The sequence below is a fragment of the Artibeus jamaicensis genome, unplaced genomic scaffold (genome assembly GCF_021234435.1).
Source record: "Artibeus jamaicensis isolate MK-2021 breed Jamaican fruit bat unplaced genomic scaffold, CSHL_Jam_final contig_311, whole genome shotgun sequence".
In the NCBI taxonomy this organism is placed as follows: domain Eukaryota; kingdom Metazoa; phylum Chordata; class Mammalia; order Chiroptera; family Phyllostomidae; genus Artibeus; species Artibeus jamaicensis.
The window spans coordinates 10,387,002-10,399,681 of NW_026521717.1; the positions used below are offsets into that span (position 1 = coordinate 10,387,002).

The window sequence follows — 12,680 nt, forward strand, 5'->3', positions numbered from 1 at the left end:
TTCAAATACTCTTGGAGTCTTGATAGTATGTTATTTTAAAGTAATGTAATACCGTATATTAAAATCTTATTGTATGGCTACTAGGTAAAATGAAGTTGAAAATACAAGCAAGAGCATCAAGTATAATTTCTTTTGTGCAGTGAAAGTTTAGTTTGCTGCATGACTCAAATCAATTCACCAAATATTTACTGAGTCCCTACCAAGTACCAGGGACAGTTGTCAATTGCTGAGAATTTGAAACTAAAAGACAGGGCCCTGGCCTTAAGGAGCTGACTCAGCCCAAATTCTAATTAATTTTTTTCGATTTTAACTTTATCTACCTCCCTCCTTCCTTTTTCTTTCCCTTTCATGTATATCAGTCAATTCAAGGAACTTTATTTACAGTACCTTAGAAAAAAACTTAACCAAGGGCAATTTTTCTGGAGTGATTTTGTATGATCATTACTTTTTTATCCCCGAAAAGGAGAATTCATAGAACCCCTCTGTCTTACAGGGGCTTAAATGCTGGATATTCACACATAGGTGGGACAATCCTGCGTGATATGAATGGACTGCAAAAGTGTAGTAGAAGCATAAGTTTAAAGATTGTGTGCTGTCTTCTGTCCAGGACATGTTATCTTCATGTACTTATGTGCACCAGTGTAACTTTTAACAAACAATAATACTTAGGGCAGTTCACTTTTTTTGGGAAACCCCCACCTGTTTGCCTTTGGGTTGCTACACTCATGCATATGAGTGATTCTGAGTGGTTTCCTTCTCATCTTCAGAGCTTTTGAAAGGATCCTGGCTGTCTCCTTGTGTGCTTCCCTGTATTACCCACTCTCTTCTGTTCCCTGTGCTTTCTGAAAGCTGCTTGAGAAAAAAATAAGTTAATTGCTTTTCTCTGCCCCCATTCAGTTTTCAACCCCAGAGACAGCCCAGCACAACTTCGTTGTCTCCCTGCAGCAGTTAGCCACCTAGTGGAGTAACTGGGAAAGGCATGGCAGAATCATAGGCTCAGGCCCCCAGAGACCACTTACTGAGTTGCCAGAGCCTAGGCAGGAAAGTAATTAAATGTTCTGTCACCGCTGTGCAGCTCATGGGACCCAAGGGGAGATTTTTCTTATTGCACAAAACTTTTAGTAGTATATTTCTATGTATGTTTGAGAAAGTATTTGAAAAACCCTTACATTAAGGCAAATAAAAATGTGGGGTGACCAGAGAATAACATCAACAAGATCATCCTAGTACACAAATTTCCCCAGTAATTCATAATTGGACATTTCAATTTGATCCAAATTCAGAACCTTCTCTTCTGGTGCTGCTGTCAGTTTCTTGTGTCTCCCGGTTGTAGAGCACTTAATATATGAACCCAAGGAACTCTGTAAAAAAAGATTCTAAAACTTTGAATTGTTGAGGAGTTCAGGGAAGTTCATATTTGTTTTAAAAGCTAAATTAATTGAGTTATAGGACTGGAAATAACCTTAGAACTAGGTAATCTATTTCTTTATTTTGTATGTGCAGACAACCAAGATCCTGAGAAACTAAGCATTTTGTTGATGATCACCTGGTTTTCATCTCCAATATCTAAGTTAATTTCTCTGCATTTCTTATTCAAGAAAAAAAAATCTACTAATTGGAAATAAAATGTAGTATGAAGAAGTGCTTTGTGGGTTGATTTTTTTGTTTGTTTTGCTCCTTCTCATAAAATTGTATGTGTGTGCACACATGGGTACGTGTTCTTTTTCTGCAGTTAGCCATGGCTCTAACTGAAGGCTTAGAGTGCATGAGAGCTGGAAAGCACCTCTGTGGGCATTTAGCCTTGGCCCGTACTTGGCAGATGAAAAATAACAGAGGCCCAGAGAAGACACCTGTGGCTCACCCTGTTTCACAACTTCACTCCTCAGATGCTCTATGCACTACTTTCTCTGGGACATCAGGCTTCCTCCAAATAGTGTCACTTCTGTTAGTTAGGAAGTACGCATACACAGTAAGAGCAAATTTACTTTAGAAATATGCCAACTAGAACAAATAGTCTGTAATATAGTAAAGTTATCGTGTAATCTTTAAGGCCTTTTTCACATTCCCCTTTTTGCCTTTAGAAATCAGTAATTTATTTTTATTTATTTTCTCTCTTTTTTCAAACCCTAGCATATAAATAATGACCATATCCATGGAGAAAAGAAGGAATTTGTGTGCCGGTGGCTGGATTGCTCAAGAGAGCAGAAACCCTTCAAAGCCCAGTATATGCTGGTAGTGCATATGAGAAGACACACAGGAGAGAAACCTCACAAATGCACTGTGAGTACACGGGTGTCTCATGCTGTCAACATGGGAATCACCTCACACATGTGGGTATCAGGATTCATATGGGTCCTTTGTCATATTCTCAGGGTTGTGTGTCATAACTCCAGTTTAAGGATGGCATGGTTGGGTGGTGGGTGCTATCTGTGAAAATAGAACGGTGTTTGAGACTAATTTCTGAAATGGAAGAGAAACAAGAAATGGAGAAAGAATGCTGATGGCTGAACTTTGGGAATGATGGACATGTTCCAGAACTATACTGTCCAACGTGGTAGCCACAAGCCACATGTACCTCTTAAGCACTTTTGAAATGTGGCTAGAGTAACCAGGCAACAAATTTTTTAATTTAATTTACTTTTAGGAAATTTAAATCCAAATAATCCTGTGTGGCTAGCGGGTACCACAGTGGTCAGCACAGCTCTGCAGCATGGCAGGTGGGCAGGCGGAGGCTGGGACATGCTGGCTGGCACGGCAAATGAGCACACAGCCACCATGCCTGCCCCAATGCTAATGTCCATTCTGTCAAAGGACTTGGAGGGCATAGGCAGATACCAGCTTTGATCTGAAAAGCTTACATTGAATTTTTAAAAATATAACCTATATGGCTTTAAAGTTTTTTTCTCACCCTCCCAATCTGTTCTCATGGCCCGGTATAGAACTACCCACAGGCAGGCTAGGACTCCTAGGAGGCTAAGCCTTCTGCTGGGGGAGCTCTGTGGGCAGATGGTGCTTCTGACCTGCTAGCCACCATCTTGGATGAGAATAAGTCTACCAAGACATGATCTGCTTGGGGAGAAAAGACTGACCAGTCTCTCAGGGGAGAAAGGCCATGAGCCTGTTTCTCAGTGGGCTTTTATTGGGTTTAATTTGCAAAGGAATACATCGCATAAAGCTCATCAGTCATTGTCAGGCATTAGTGATCAAGGAATAGATAACATTTAAATAATTATAAGGGCTTATTCGGAGTCAGAGTCAGATAGTCAAAGGGCCATAAAACTTTGGGAAACAAACTCATTTTATGCTTGGACCTTCAACATTTAAATTGAGGGTATTCTTAACAAAGCAGGTTTCACAGGATTTTATGCATTCATTCTTAGGCCTGATCTACCCCACCCCCACCCCCAGAACCACCCTTTCTAGCAAAGGGCTGCACCACCCTCCAGCATTGTTTCAGGCCTAAATCAGGTGTGGGATGCAGGCAGCCAAGAGATTAGGAGACCTTTTACAGATAAAATGAGGACTTTGGCTATGACAAAGCAGAAGGTTTTCTATAGTCCTCTAAGTCCTTCCCTGATGGGTGCCCCCTTGAGACTGTGCTTGTCTTAGGTTGTCCCTCCTTGAAGAATCTTGTCTGTCATTGACTATCCAGCCATCCTCCAGGAGCCAAGCAGAGTGAAGTCAAGGGGGCAGAGGCTGTACCCCTGATGAGGGGATAAGTTTTGTTTCCTTAGTGGCTTATGGTCCCAAGGTCTTTTTACTCAGCCTTAGCCATGGGGGGTTACAGCTTCTGAGACCAGTCATGGTGGGTCCCAACAGCCTTCTTTCACTGAAATGCAAGCCAGGCACACTGGACACTGCTCAGCCCCGATATTTTACATTTTAAAGGCCCTTTATAAACATGATCAAGTTCCATGCCTTTGTATGGACACAAAGCCATATAATGAGCTTTGTGCTGAACCTGAAATCAGTGGGAATTCAAGATCAGTGAAAGATAATGAAACCCATTGACCACGGAGTGTTCTCTTAAGAAAGAAACCTCCTGGACTTTTACTAGCACTGAAAATGCTTTCTCTCCAACTGAATTCCAATAAATGCAGTGAGCCCCAACTGAATATTAATAAATGCAGAGTTTAGTGGATGTTTGTTCCTTGATTTTAAAAAGCTGCTGACCCTCAAAATGTCAAGTCTTCCATCAACTTTGAGGGAATGTTAAGCATATGCTGTTATTGTGTGGAGTGATCCATATTTACTTGTTGTCTTCAGTTTGAAGGTTGCACAAAGGCCTACTCAAGACTAGAAAACTTGAAAACACACTTGAGATCGCACACTGGAGAGAAACCATATGTCTGTGAGCATGAAGGTTGCAACAAGGCTTTCTCAAATGCTTCTGATCGTGCCAAGCACCAAAACAGAACACATTCCAATGAGGTAAGGCTCCCTCAGGGGACACACTTGGGGCCCAGAGGTTGTGGGTAGAAACAATGACCCTTTGCAGAGACTACATGCAGAGAGATAAGTTTTGTTTCCTTAGTGGCTGTTATTAGAATGTTTCCATTCTATTTCCTCTTGATCATCCCCAGCATGAGTGAACACTGATGCTGTAGGTGAATGCTAGAATGGGCCTTTGAGGTAGGGCTAAACACTGGGCCTGTTTTGTAGAATAATGCAGATGAAGAAGGAACTGCTTAAAACCTTTGGCAAGCATGTTTCGCTACTTTCAGAACTGCCCTCTACTGGTCAAACAGTAGGAACATTTAACTTGAAATTCTGTCCACTTGCTGGGCCTGGAATAATATGAATCCATGAAAAGGATGACCCTGTGAGCACCAAGGAGAAATTTGAAAGCAGCATGTTGACAGCTGACAACTTTCCACTGAAAGGACCACTTTCATTTGCTTTCTTTAGGTGGTATCTTCAGATGCATTGCATCAAAAAAAGACTTTGACAGAGCAACCAGCCTTGGCTAAATATATATGATTTCCAAACATTCTAAATTCCAGTGGATCTTGAAAGTTATTCTCAAAAACTTAGAATGGTTTCTAGTCAGTTATTTAACATACTGAGTGAAGCTTCATGGTTAGTGGGTGGTCCAGTTGTGATGTTGTTATTTTTAGATAGTTATTCCCTCAAAATTTCAGAGAAACATAAGAATGAAAATTATTTCAATTTTGCTTACATTTTAATTCCTGCCTTACTAGAGATCTCCAACTTCTCCTTGAAGATCTAGCTCAAATTCTATGAACCTTATCTTGAATGAATCCAGAGATTAATAAAAGGGCTCTGACGGTTTTTGTAGAAATAGGAGAACTAACTAGGATTTGGTAATATGAAATATAGTTCTACCCCACAAAGTATATCACCATCATTTTGCTTGAAATGTGAGAAGGAAAGAAAGAAGCATTTTGACCTTGGCGTGGCTATCTTCTGATCTCACAAGGTGCCATCAGGCCCATTCATGATCTTCCAGATGGAGAGTTGAGAGAATCTGATTAAAAACAGAGTGTGCCAGCAGCTCATTGGTCATTGGCTTTAAGGTGGCAAAGATGGTCCTCAATGAGTTTCTTTTCAGCAGAAGTAGCAAAGCAAAAACATCTCTAATGAAATCAACCACACTCTCTAAAAGCACACTGACAAAGTTACACATACAGGTCCACGTACACAGAGTCCTTTTGAAAAGTTTGTGGTGGAATAAGGAAACATCATTTGGAATCTCTTATTTCTGATCAACTATTTGAAGATATTTTAGGAAGGATGCCGCATTTCCTTATTTGTGTCAAAAATGCTTTTACCATGTGCAATAGTTACAGTGTAATCTGTTATACTTGTTTCATACAGAATTTTAGAGAGTCTAGAGAAGGTAAATGCACAGAGTAGTATAGTAGTGGTTGGCAAAGGCTGGGAGTGAGTATAGAAGTGGCTGCTAATAGGTACAGGATTTCTTCTTAGAATGCTGAAAATATTCTGGAATTCGATAGTGGTGAAATTTACACAACATTGTAAATGTACTAAATGCTGATGAATTATGCAACTTTTAAAAGGATTATTTTTGTATGATCTGGGAATGACATCTTTATACTTAAAATGTTTTAGGGGATTTGAGTAACTTAGAGTTTAATTAATATATTCAACTATATTCAGTATATTTAAGTATAATTTTCACTAGAAAATTAGATGTTACTCATTCCTATAGATTTTAGGCCAAGGTGGTCTCCTGTTATTGTGGAGAAATTTAGGTAGTGTGTATGTTGGGATTAGCAATGCACACATATAAACATACCACTGAGCTTTTTATCTTTTCATGAACTTAAAACGTGTACATGCATGTTTGCTGTAATTAAGTATGTTATAGTTGAGCTTATATTCTTGAGGTAAAAAGTGCTGTGCTGTAAGAGAATTTAATATCTGTTGTGAACTTTAAAGGTATTTTGGTTAATATTATTTTTACCAAGATTGAACAATTTTTAAATAATTTTTAAAAACTTTTCCTATTACAGTTGACATACACTATTGTATTAGTTTTGTGTATACAACATAGTTATTTAACATTACAAAATCAATACCCCAATAAGTTTAGTACCTATCTGACACCAAAGTTGAGCGATTTACCTAAAATAATCAATATTGAGCATCAACACATAAATGAAATTTTATTTTTTTAGGATTTTATCAATATGTTTTATTTATTTTTAAAAATTTTTATTTAGTTATTTTTAAGTACAGTTTTTTGTCTATTTCTCCCATCCCAGCCCCCCCACAAACATGTAAATTATTTTTCTCTGTTCTTTATACAAGGCTTGTCCTTGCAAATGAATGATAAACAGTTTCAGGTACACTAAAATTAAGTTTTTCTAGGAAATCCAGTATTGTATAATCTCACAATCCTAAATAAATCTACATGTCTTCCCTCATTTATTTGCTTTCTTATTTGTACTTCATTCATTTACTAAACAAATATTGACAATGTGCCAAGCACTTTGCTGTTGCAGGTGCAGCAGGGAATACAGTGGCCTAGAACAGGGAGGCAGTGATTTCCCATTTGAGGAAGCTAGTTCAGCACTCCTCTCCAGACCATGTAGCTTATGTTCCTCCCAAAGCCACACTAAGCTAGTTCCCTTGAGCTCTGATTTAGTTCAGTCTCCCTCTCCAGAAAGTTCTAGTGCCTCCCTCTTTCCTGTAGGAAATGTTTAGACCCCTTAGGTTCATACCTGTTCACAACCAACACATGCCTGCTCTTGTAGTCTTGACCATTTATCATAGTGACCATGAATAGAACCTTCCAGACAGCCTGTGCATGAATAGTTATATCCACATGCATGAAGTGGTTCTGCTGCTGACCTTTGCTCAGATTACTTCAATTTTTTTGCACCCTCTGGCCCTCATTCTTATCTCTCAGAATCTTATTATTCTTTGAAGAAACAACTACAATGCCTCCTACTAATAAAAGCACTATTTATTGGGAATTTACTTTGTGCAACACATTGTGGTAAGCACTTCGTGTACATTATCTTATTTAACCTTTACAATGACCCAATGAGCTGGGCATTATACCCAAATATAGAAATTTAATACCTCTCATGATCATCCCAACTGAAATATGATTTCCCTCTACCCATATCCTTCTGTAATATTCACACTTTGTATTGTAGATAATTACATTCTTATTTTTCTTACCCTATTTTATAATCTTTGAGATCAAATCCTATTGTATATAACTTTGTGTTCAGAGAGTCTTGGACATAGCAAGGATCATTAAATGTGCATTGAAAAATTTGGGGGAGGTAAATTTTACAAAGTCAGTACAAAAATTGCTTTTACAAAGTATCTTTGAGTGCAGTGAGTCAAAAAGGTACCAACCATGGAACATCCAGGACAGGAAATGTGCATATGTTAACTCAGAAAGACTGACAGCATTTACCTTCATCTAGTTATATTTCACTTCAGTCATTGGTGACAACAGAAGTTGGGGGCTAAACTATGTAATTGAGTTATATAGTTCATAAATGTGTTTTGTCACAAAGCCTAAGTTTCCTGAACCTGTATGGATTTTTGCAGGTGGATAATGTATATATTTACATACAATGGCACCTGGGCACATACATATGTGCTGCTGTTCCTGGAAATTCAGGAGCTGAAAAACATTTGTAGACTCATTCCACTTATAGCTTAGTCCTCATTTCCAAGAGAATCCATAGTGTCTACATGCATATATTTTGGGGAAGAGTAGTTCTTTAAACATGTGATGCTGGCATGGCCTTGTGCTCCCTGCAACCTCCTCCCCAACCTTCCCTCAGTCCCCATACATCTGCCCCACACATCCCAGTCTGCTGATGGAGCAGCCTGTCATAGCAGTGCAGTGAGCAAGCACAGGGCCAATGTCAGAATACTATAAGGTAATAGCACTAATTGTTGGAGCCATTCTTCTGTCTCTAATGCATAGAATTTGATGTGATTATTTCGCTAAATTTTATATGTGTATATATATGGCTGCAAATCACAGGAGCTTCTGAATAGAAGTAATTCATAGTTAATGGAATTATTTCTATCCAAAAGTATCTCAAATTTGGAGGTAAAGTCTCTCAGGATAATTTTCATAATCTTTGCTTCACCACATTAGGACCTTTCATCATTTTAGGTAGCACTCAAGTCTGTTCTTGGGCTTTTAGTGAAAATGCATCTTTTAGACACATACACTGTATAAAATAGGGCATCTTTTTAATATAATGGATGCATTATATTAATCATGCTTTTTATGACTATAGCTTACCTAATAGTTTATAATAGTTCATCTTCTGATATATATTTTTTCCACATTTATATAAGCATCCATGAATATGTTATATTTCAAGCCAAGTAAACCAAATCATAATTCTGATGTTGGTCATGAATACAATTCCAACAGTTCTATAATTTGAGTAAATATTCAGCTGTAAACATCTATATAATTTTATATGACTCTTTCTATAGGTTTGATCACTGGCCCATGTAGAAAATGACATTAGCAGGAAATACTTTATAGACCTTAGTCCTCAGGAGCAGAGCCTAGACCAGGAATTATCAACTGCAGAACACCATCCATTAGCCCTTTCAGTTTACAAGTGAGCATTTATGGAAGCTCTAATAGGGCTTTACAAGTTTGAAGATCATAAAGGTTCTGGATATTCTGAGCCCTGACCATCCCCACAGAGTTATAATAGTACCCAAAGGAACATATTTTAGTGATACCTAACATGGAAGACTCTAGGAAAAATTTTTATGCCTATGTGTAAAAAGCACATTTTCAAAGGAGGTAGAATGAGAACTAGAACATCCATAAGAAGTTTTGTACATATACTCTACCAAAAGGTATGTAATATATGTGTTCTTCTGATTAAATGATGGGTATCTTTTATTCCTTTTTCTGTCATTATCATCATCCCCATCAATGTCATCATCAAATATCTATTCAGCACCTACTGTGACACCACAATACTTCTTCCTACTCAAAGGATAAGTGTTTCCAAGATTATAAATGCATTTTTTATGTTCTTAGCACTTTCTAAGACAGTAATGTCTTAAAGCTAAATTCTGTAGACCCTGGACAATGTTCAAATGGCCTTTATTAAGCCTTTGTATCATTTAGAGGTATTTGGACACCTCAAAGCTTTGTGAAAGTGCTTTTAAAGAATTAAAAATATAATGAGCAACCACAGAAGACTGTTGGGCTGGGCATAATTACTTTCCTAACAATTGGTTATTTCATTCTCATGGCATTTGGTAGAAACCATACGTGTGCAAAATCCCAGGCTGCACTAAGCGCTACACAGACCCAAGCTCCCTTCGGAAACACGTGAAGACAGTGCATGGTCCAGAGGCTCATGTTACCAAGAAGCAGCGTGGGGACATACATCCTCGGCCCCCACCCCCACGAGATTCTGGCAGCCATTCACAGTCCAGGTCACCCGGCCGCCAGACTCAGGGAGCCCTTGGTGAGCAGAAAGACCTCAGCAACACTACCTCAAAGCGGGAGGAATGCCTCCAGGTGAAAACGGTCAAGGCGGAGAAGCCCATGGTATGTCATTCACTTTCCTTCTGATTTTCCCAAAACCGTCCTTGGTCATTTCAAAGAGCAAGAAAGGGCATAGACTGCCCCCATCCTCACTGCGGTAAGCTATCTGACTTAAGGAGGTCAGGAGTTCAGTCAGGACATGGATTGCTTACTCAGAGTTGCTCTGCATAGAATAATAGTTCAGCTCCAAAAAGAGTTTCAAGGTTTCCTGAATGGTTTCAAAATTGATCTACAGCTATACCATCCTGTGGCAGGTAAAATTGTCTACATTTCCAATATAATGTAGAAAATCATTTTTTGGGTTTTTCTGTAAACAAGTTTTCTGTCTTATTTGCCCTGATGATGCCAAGATAAATAAGTCATTGTCCCTATCTTTTAGGGTTTTATAGTTCATTGGGAAATGCAGACCAAAAAGCAAATACAATTGGGGCTTTAACACACATCTGTGTAAGAGCATTTAAGACATGAGCTAAGTATCAGGGAAACTCAAGGACATGATATGGAAGGCAGAGGCAGAGATGGCTGCCAAGTTCAGCACTCAGGAAGGAAAGAAGAAGATAGATCCTAGCATAGCTAAGCACTAGCCATGGGACTCCAGGGCAACGTACAGTATAGTAAAAAGTGGTGAAGATATAAGGGTTTATGTTTTGCTGCTGACTTTTTAGAAAAGACAACTCTAGTGCCAGTCTAGAGATTGGCTTGGTAAACTGAACACAATTTTCACAGTGGTACCTGAACCAAAGAGGTGGAGAGCTAGGGAGGGCGTGAAAGGTCAACAGCAAAAATTTTTATGGTTTAGTGACAAATAGGATGTATGGATCATGACACTGTTATAACTTCTTTCGAACTCCATTTTGCTTTATATAGTATTTGCCATAATAAAACATGTAGATTTTCCAATAAACAACAAGAAAAATGAAAAGAGTAGCTATCAGAAGACAGTACATTTCTATTTGTCCATATGTGTAATGAAGTCAGCTCTGTGAATGTGTTGAGTTCTAGTCCATCATTCTCTGGCGGTGGAGTGGAAGTACCAGATAGAAGTTACATGCTTAGACTTCCAGACTCATGGAAATGGTCCAGCAGGCAAATTTACACTCAGTTTAAGGAAGCATTTTTTTTTAATTAGAAAAGCCCAGTAATTGTATAGACACCTATGAATTTCTGAATGATGTCACTGTACAGTAGTACATTTGGGCAGGAAATAACATACAATTCCAGAATTAGTGGAGTAGAATTTAATGACTTACTGAATTTTAATGACTTACTGAGTTTGTCTTTGAACTCTTGTGTATCTTAATGACATTAAGTCTAACCACAAATAATGAGGATAATGCAGATTTATCATCATTTCCCAGTGATTAGCTATACTGTGCTTTTAAAAAGCACCTTCATAAAAAGTTTACATATGTATTATGGCTGATCACTATACTTTAGTCAGGTCATAAACTGTGTTTTATACACTTTTTTGGGGGAGCACATATCAACTTGCTAAAATAAAGTCCACCTGTATGATAATAGTGCAGAACATTCAACAGTTTATTCTCAAGTGTTTAATGAAACAGGAAAGTCAATTTGTGGTTTCTTAGATTACGTCACTGAAAGACAATGATTTATGGTGTTAGGACATTCTAAGAACCCAGAATCTCTTGTACCTTTAATGTATATACCTGTCTCAAAAAACAAGGTTTTTTTTTTTCTTTTTGGGAGAAGAGAATACCCATTATTCTCTTCTCCAAATACCCATTATTTAAAAACAAAATTGGTACAAATAACAATCTATAGTGATTTGGATCAGTGCTATCTGAGATGTCACGAGATGCAAAATATTTTATATAGTAACTAAATCAGAGAAACATGGGGCAAGAAAATGTCACAGAGGCTGAGACTAGGTCATGTTTTATAGGTTAGGAAACTGAGGCTCAGTGATGTTAATGTAAATTAGTCAAATTTCCATAAGGAAGATTATTATGTATGTATATATACACATACTTACGGATATAGGTAGATATCCTCAAAGACATTTACTAATGCACATGAGATTTGTATTTCTAATATTCTTTCTGGAAATTCCTATCTTTGATCATCATGCTAAAAATTAAATTTTTTTCTTTTTCTTATTAATCCAACATTTCTTCTGTGTAATCCTCCTAAATGTCTTGTTCTCACTTCCTAAGGACAGTGGGTAATAAGGTGAGGGAATTTTGGCTTATTTTTTGTTCTGTTTTTGTTTTAACATTTAATTTTTACTCATTTCATATTTAGTTTTTGTGCTTTGTGATTCCATTGGTAGTGAATATAGATATGTTTCAAACATAGAAGCATTGTATTTTGAACATCTAGCATGTGGAAATGAGTTAGATGGTGAAATTCATTGTTCTATTTGTCTAGGTTTTCATAATAAATCACACTGGGGCCAACCAAGCAGATGTCCCCAAAGACTAATTACCATGCTAACTTGTGTAAATCCAGACCAAGACCTGCACCACCTTCTTTGAGGAAGATCTAGATACATTTTTTGTTAGCAATGTCATCTGTATTGAAATATCTGAGCTCCTTTAAGCAGTTTTCTAATTATAAGTGCATTTGTTTCTTCTTCTGTGCCCTGTGGAAGTATGTGTCTGCACGTGCT

At 37.9% G+C, this 12,680-nt stretch overlaps 1 protein-coding gene across 5 annotated transcripts in view; it reads left to right on the forward strand.

The window, feature by feature from the left end:
* Nucleotides 1–12,680, forward strand: part of GLI3 (GLI family zinc finger 3) — a 318,015-nt gene that overhangs the window by 297,118 nt on the left and 8,217 nt on the right. For all 5 annotated transcript variants that reach the window (XM_053662976.1, XM_037132127.2, XM_053662978.1 and 2 more), the window contains 3 exons: nt 2,131–2,280; nt 4,267–4,431; nt 9,761–10,051. In XM_053662976.1, the coding sequence (XP_053518951.1) occupies nt 2,131–2,280; nt 4,267–4,431; nt 9,761–10,051 (606 nt within the window). The remainder of the gene's footprint in view (nt 1–2,130; nt 2,281–4,266; nt 4,432–9,760; nt 10,052–12,680) is intronic.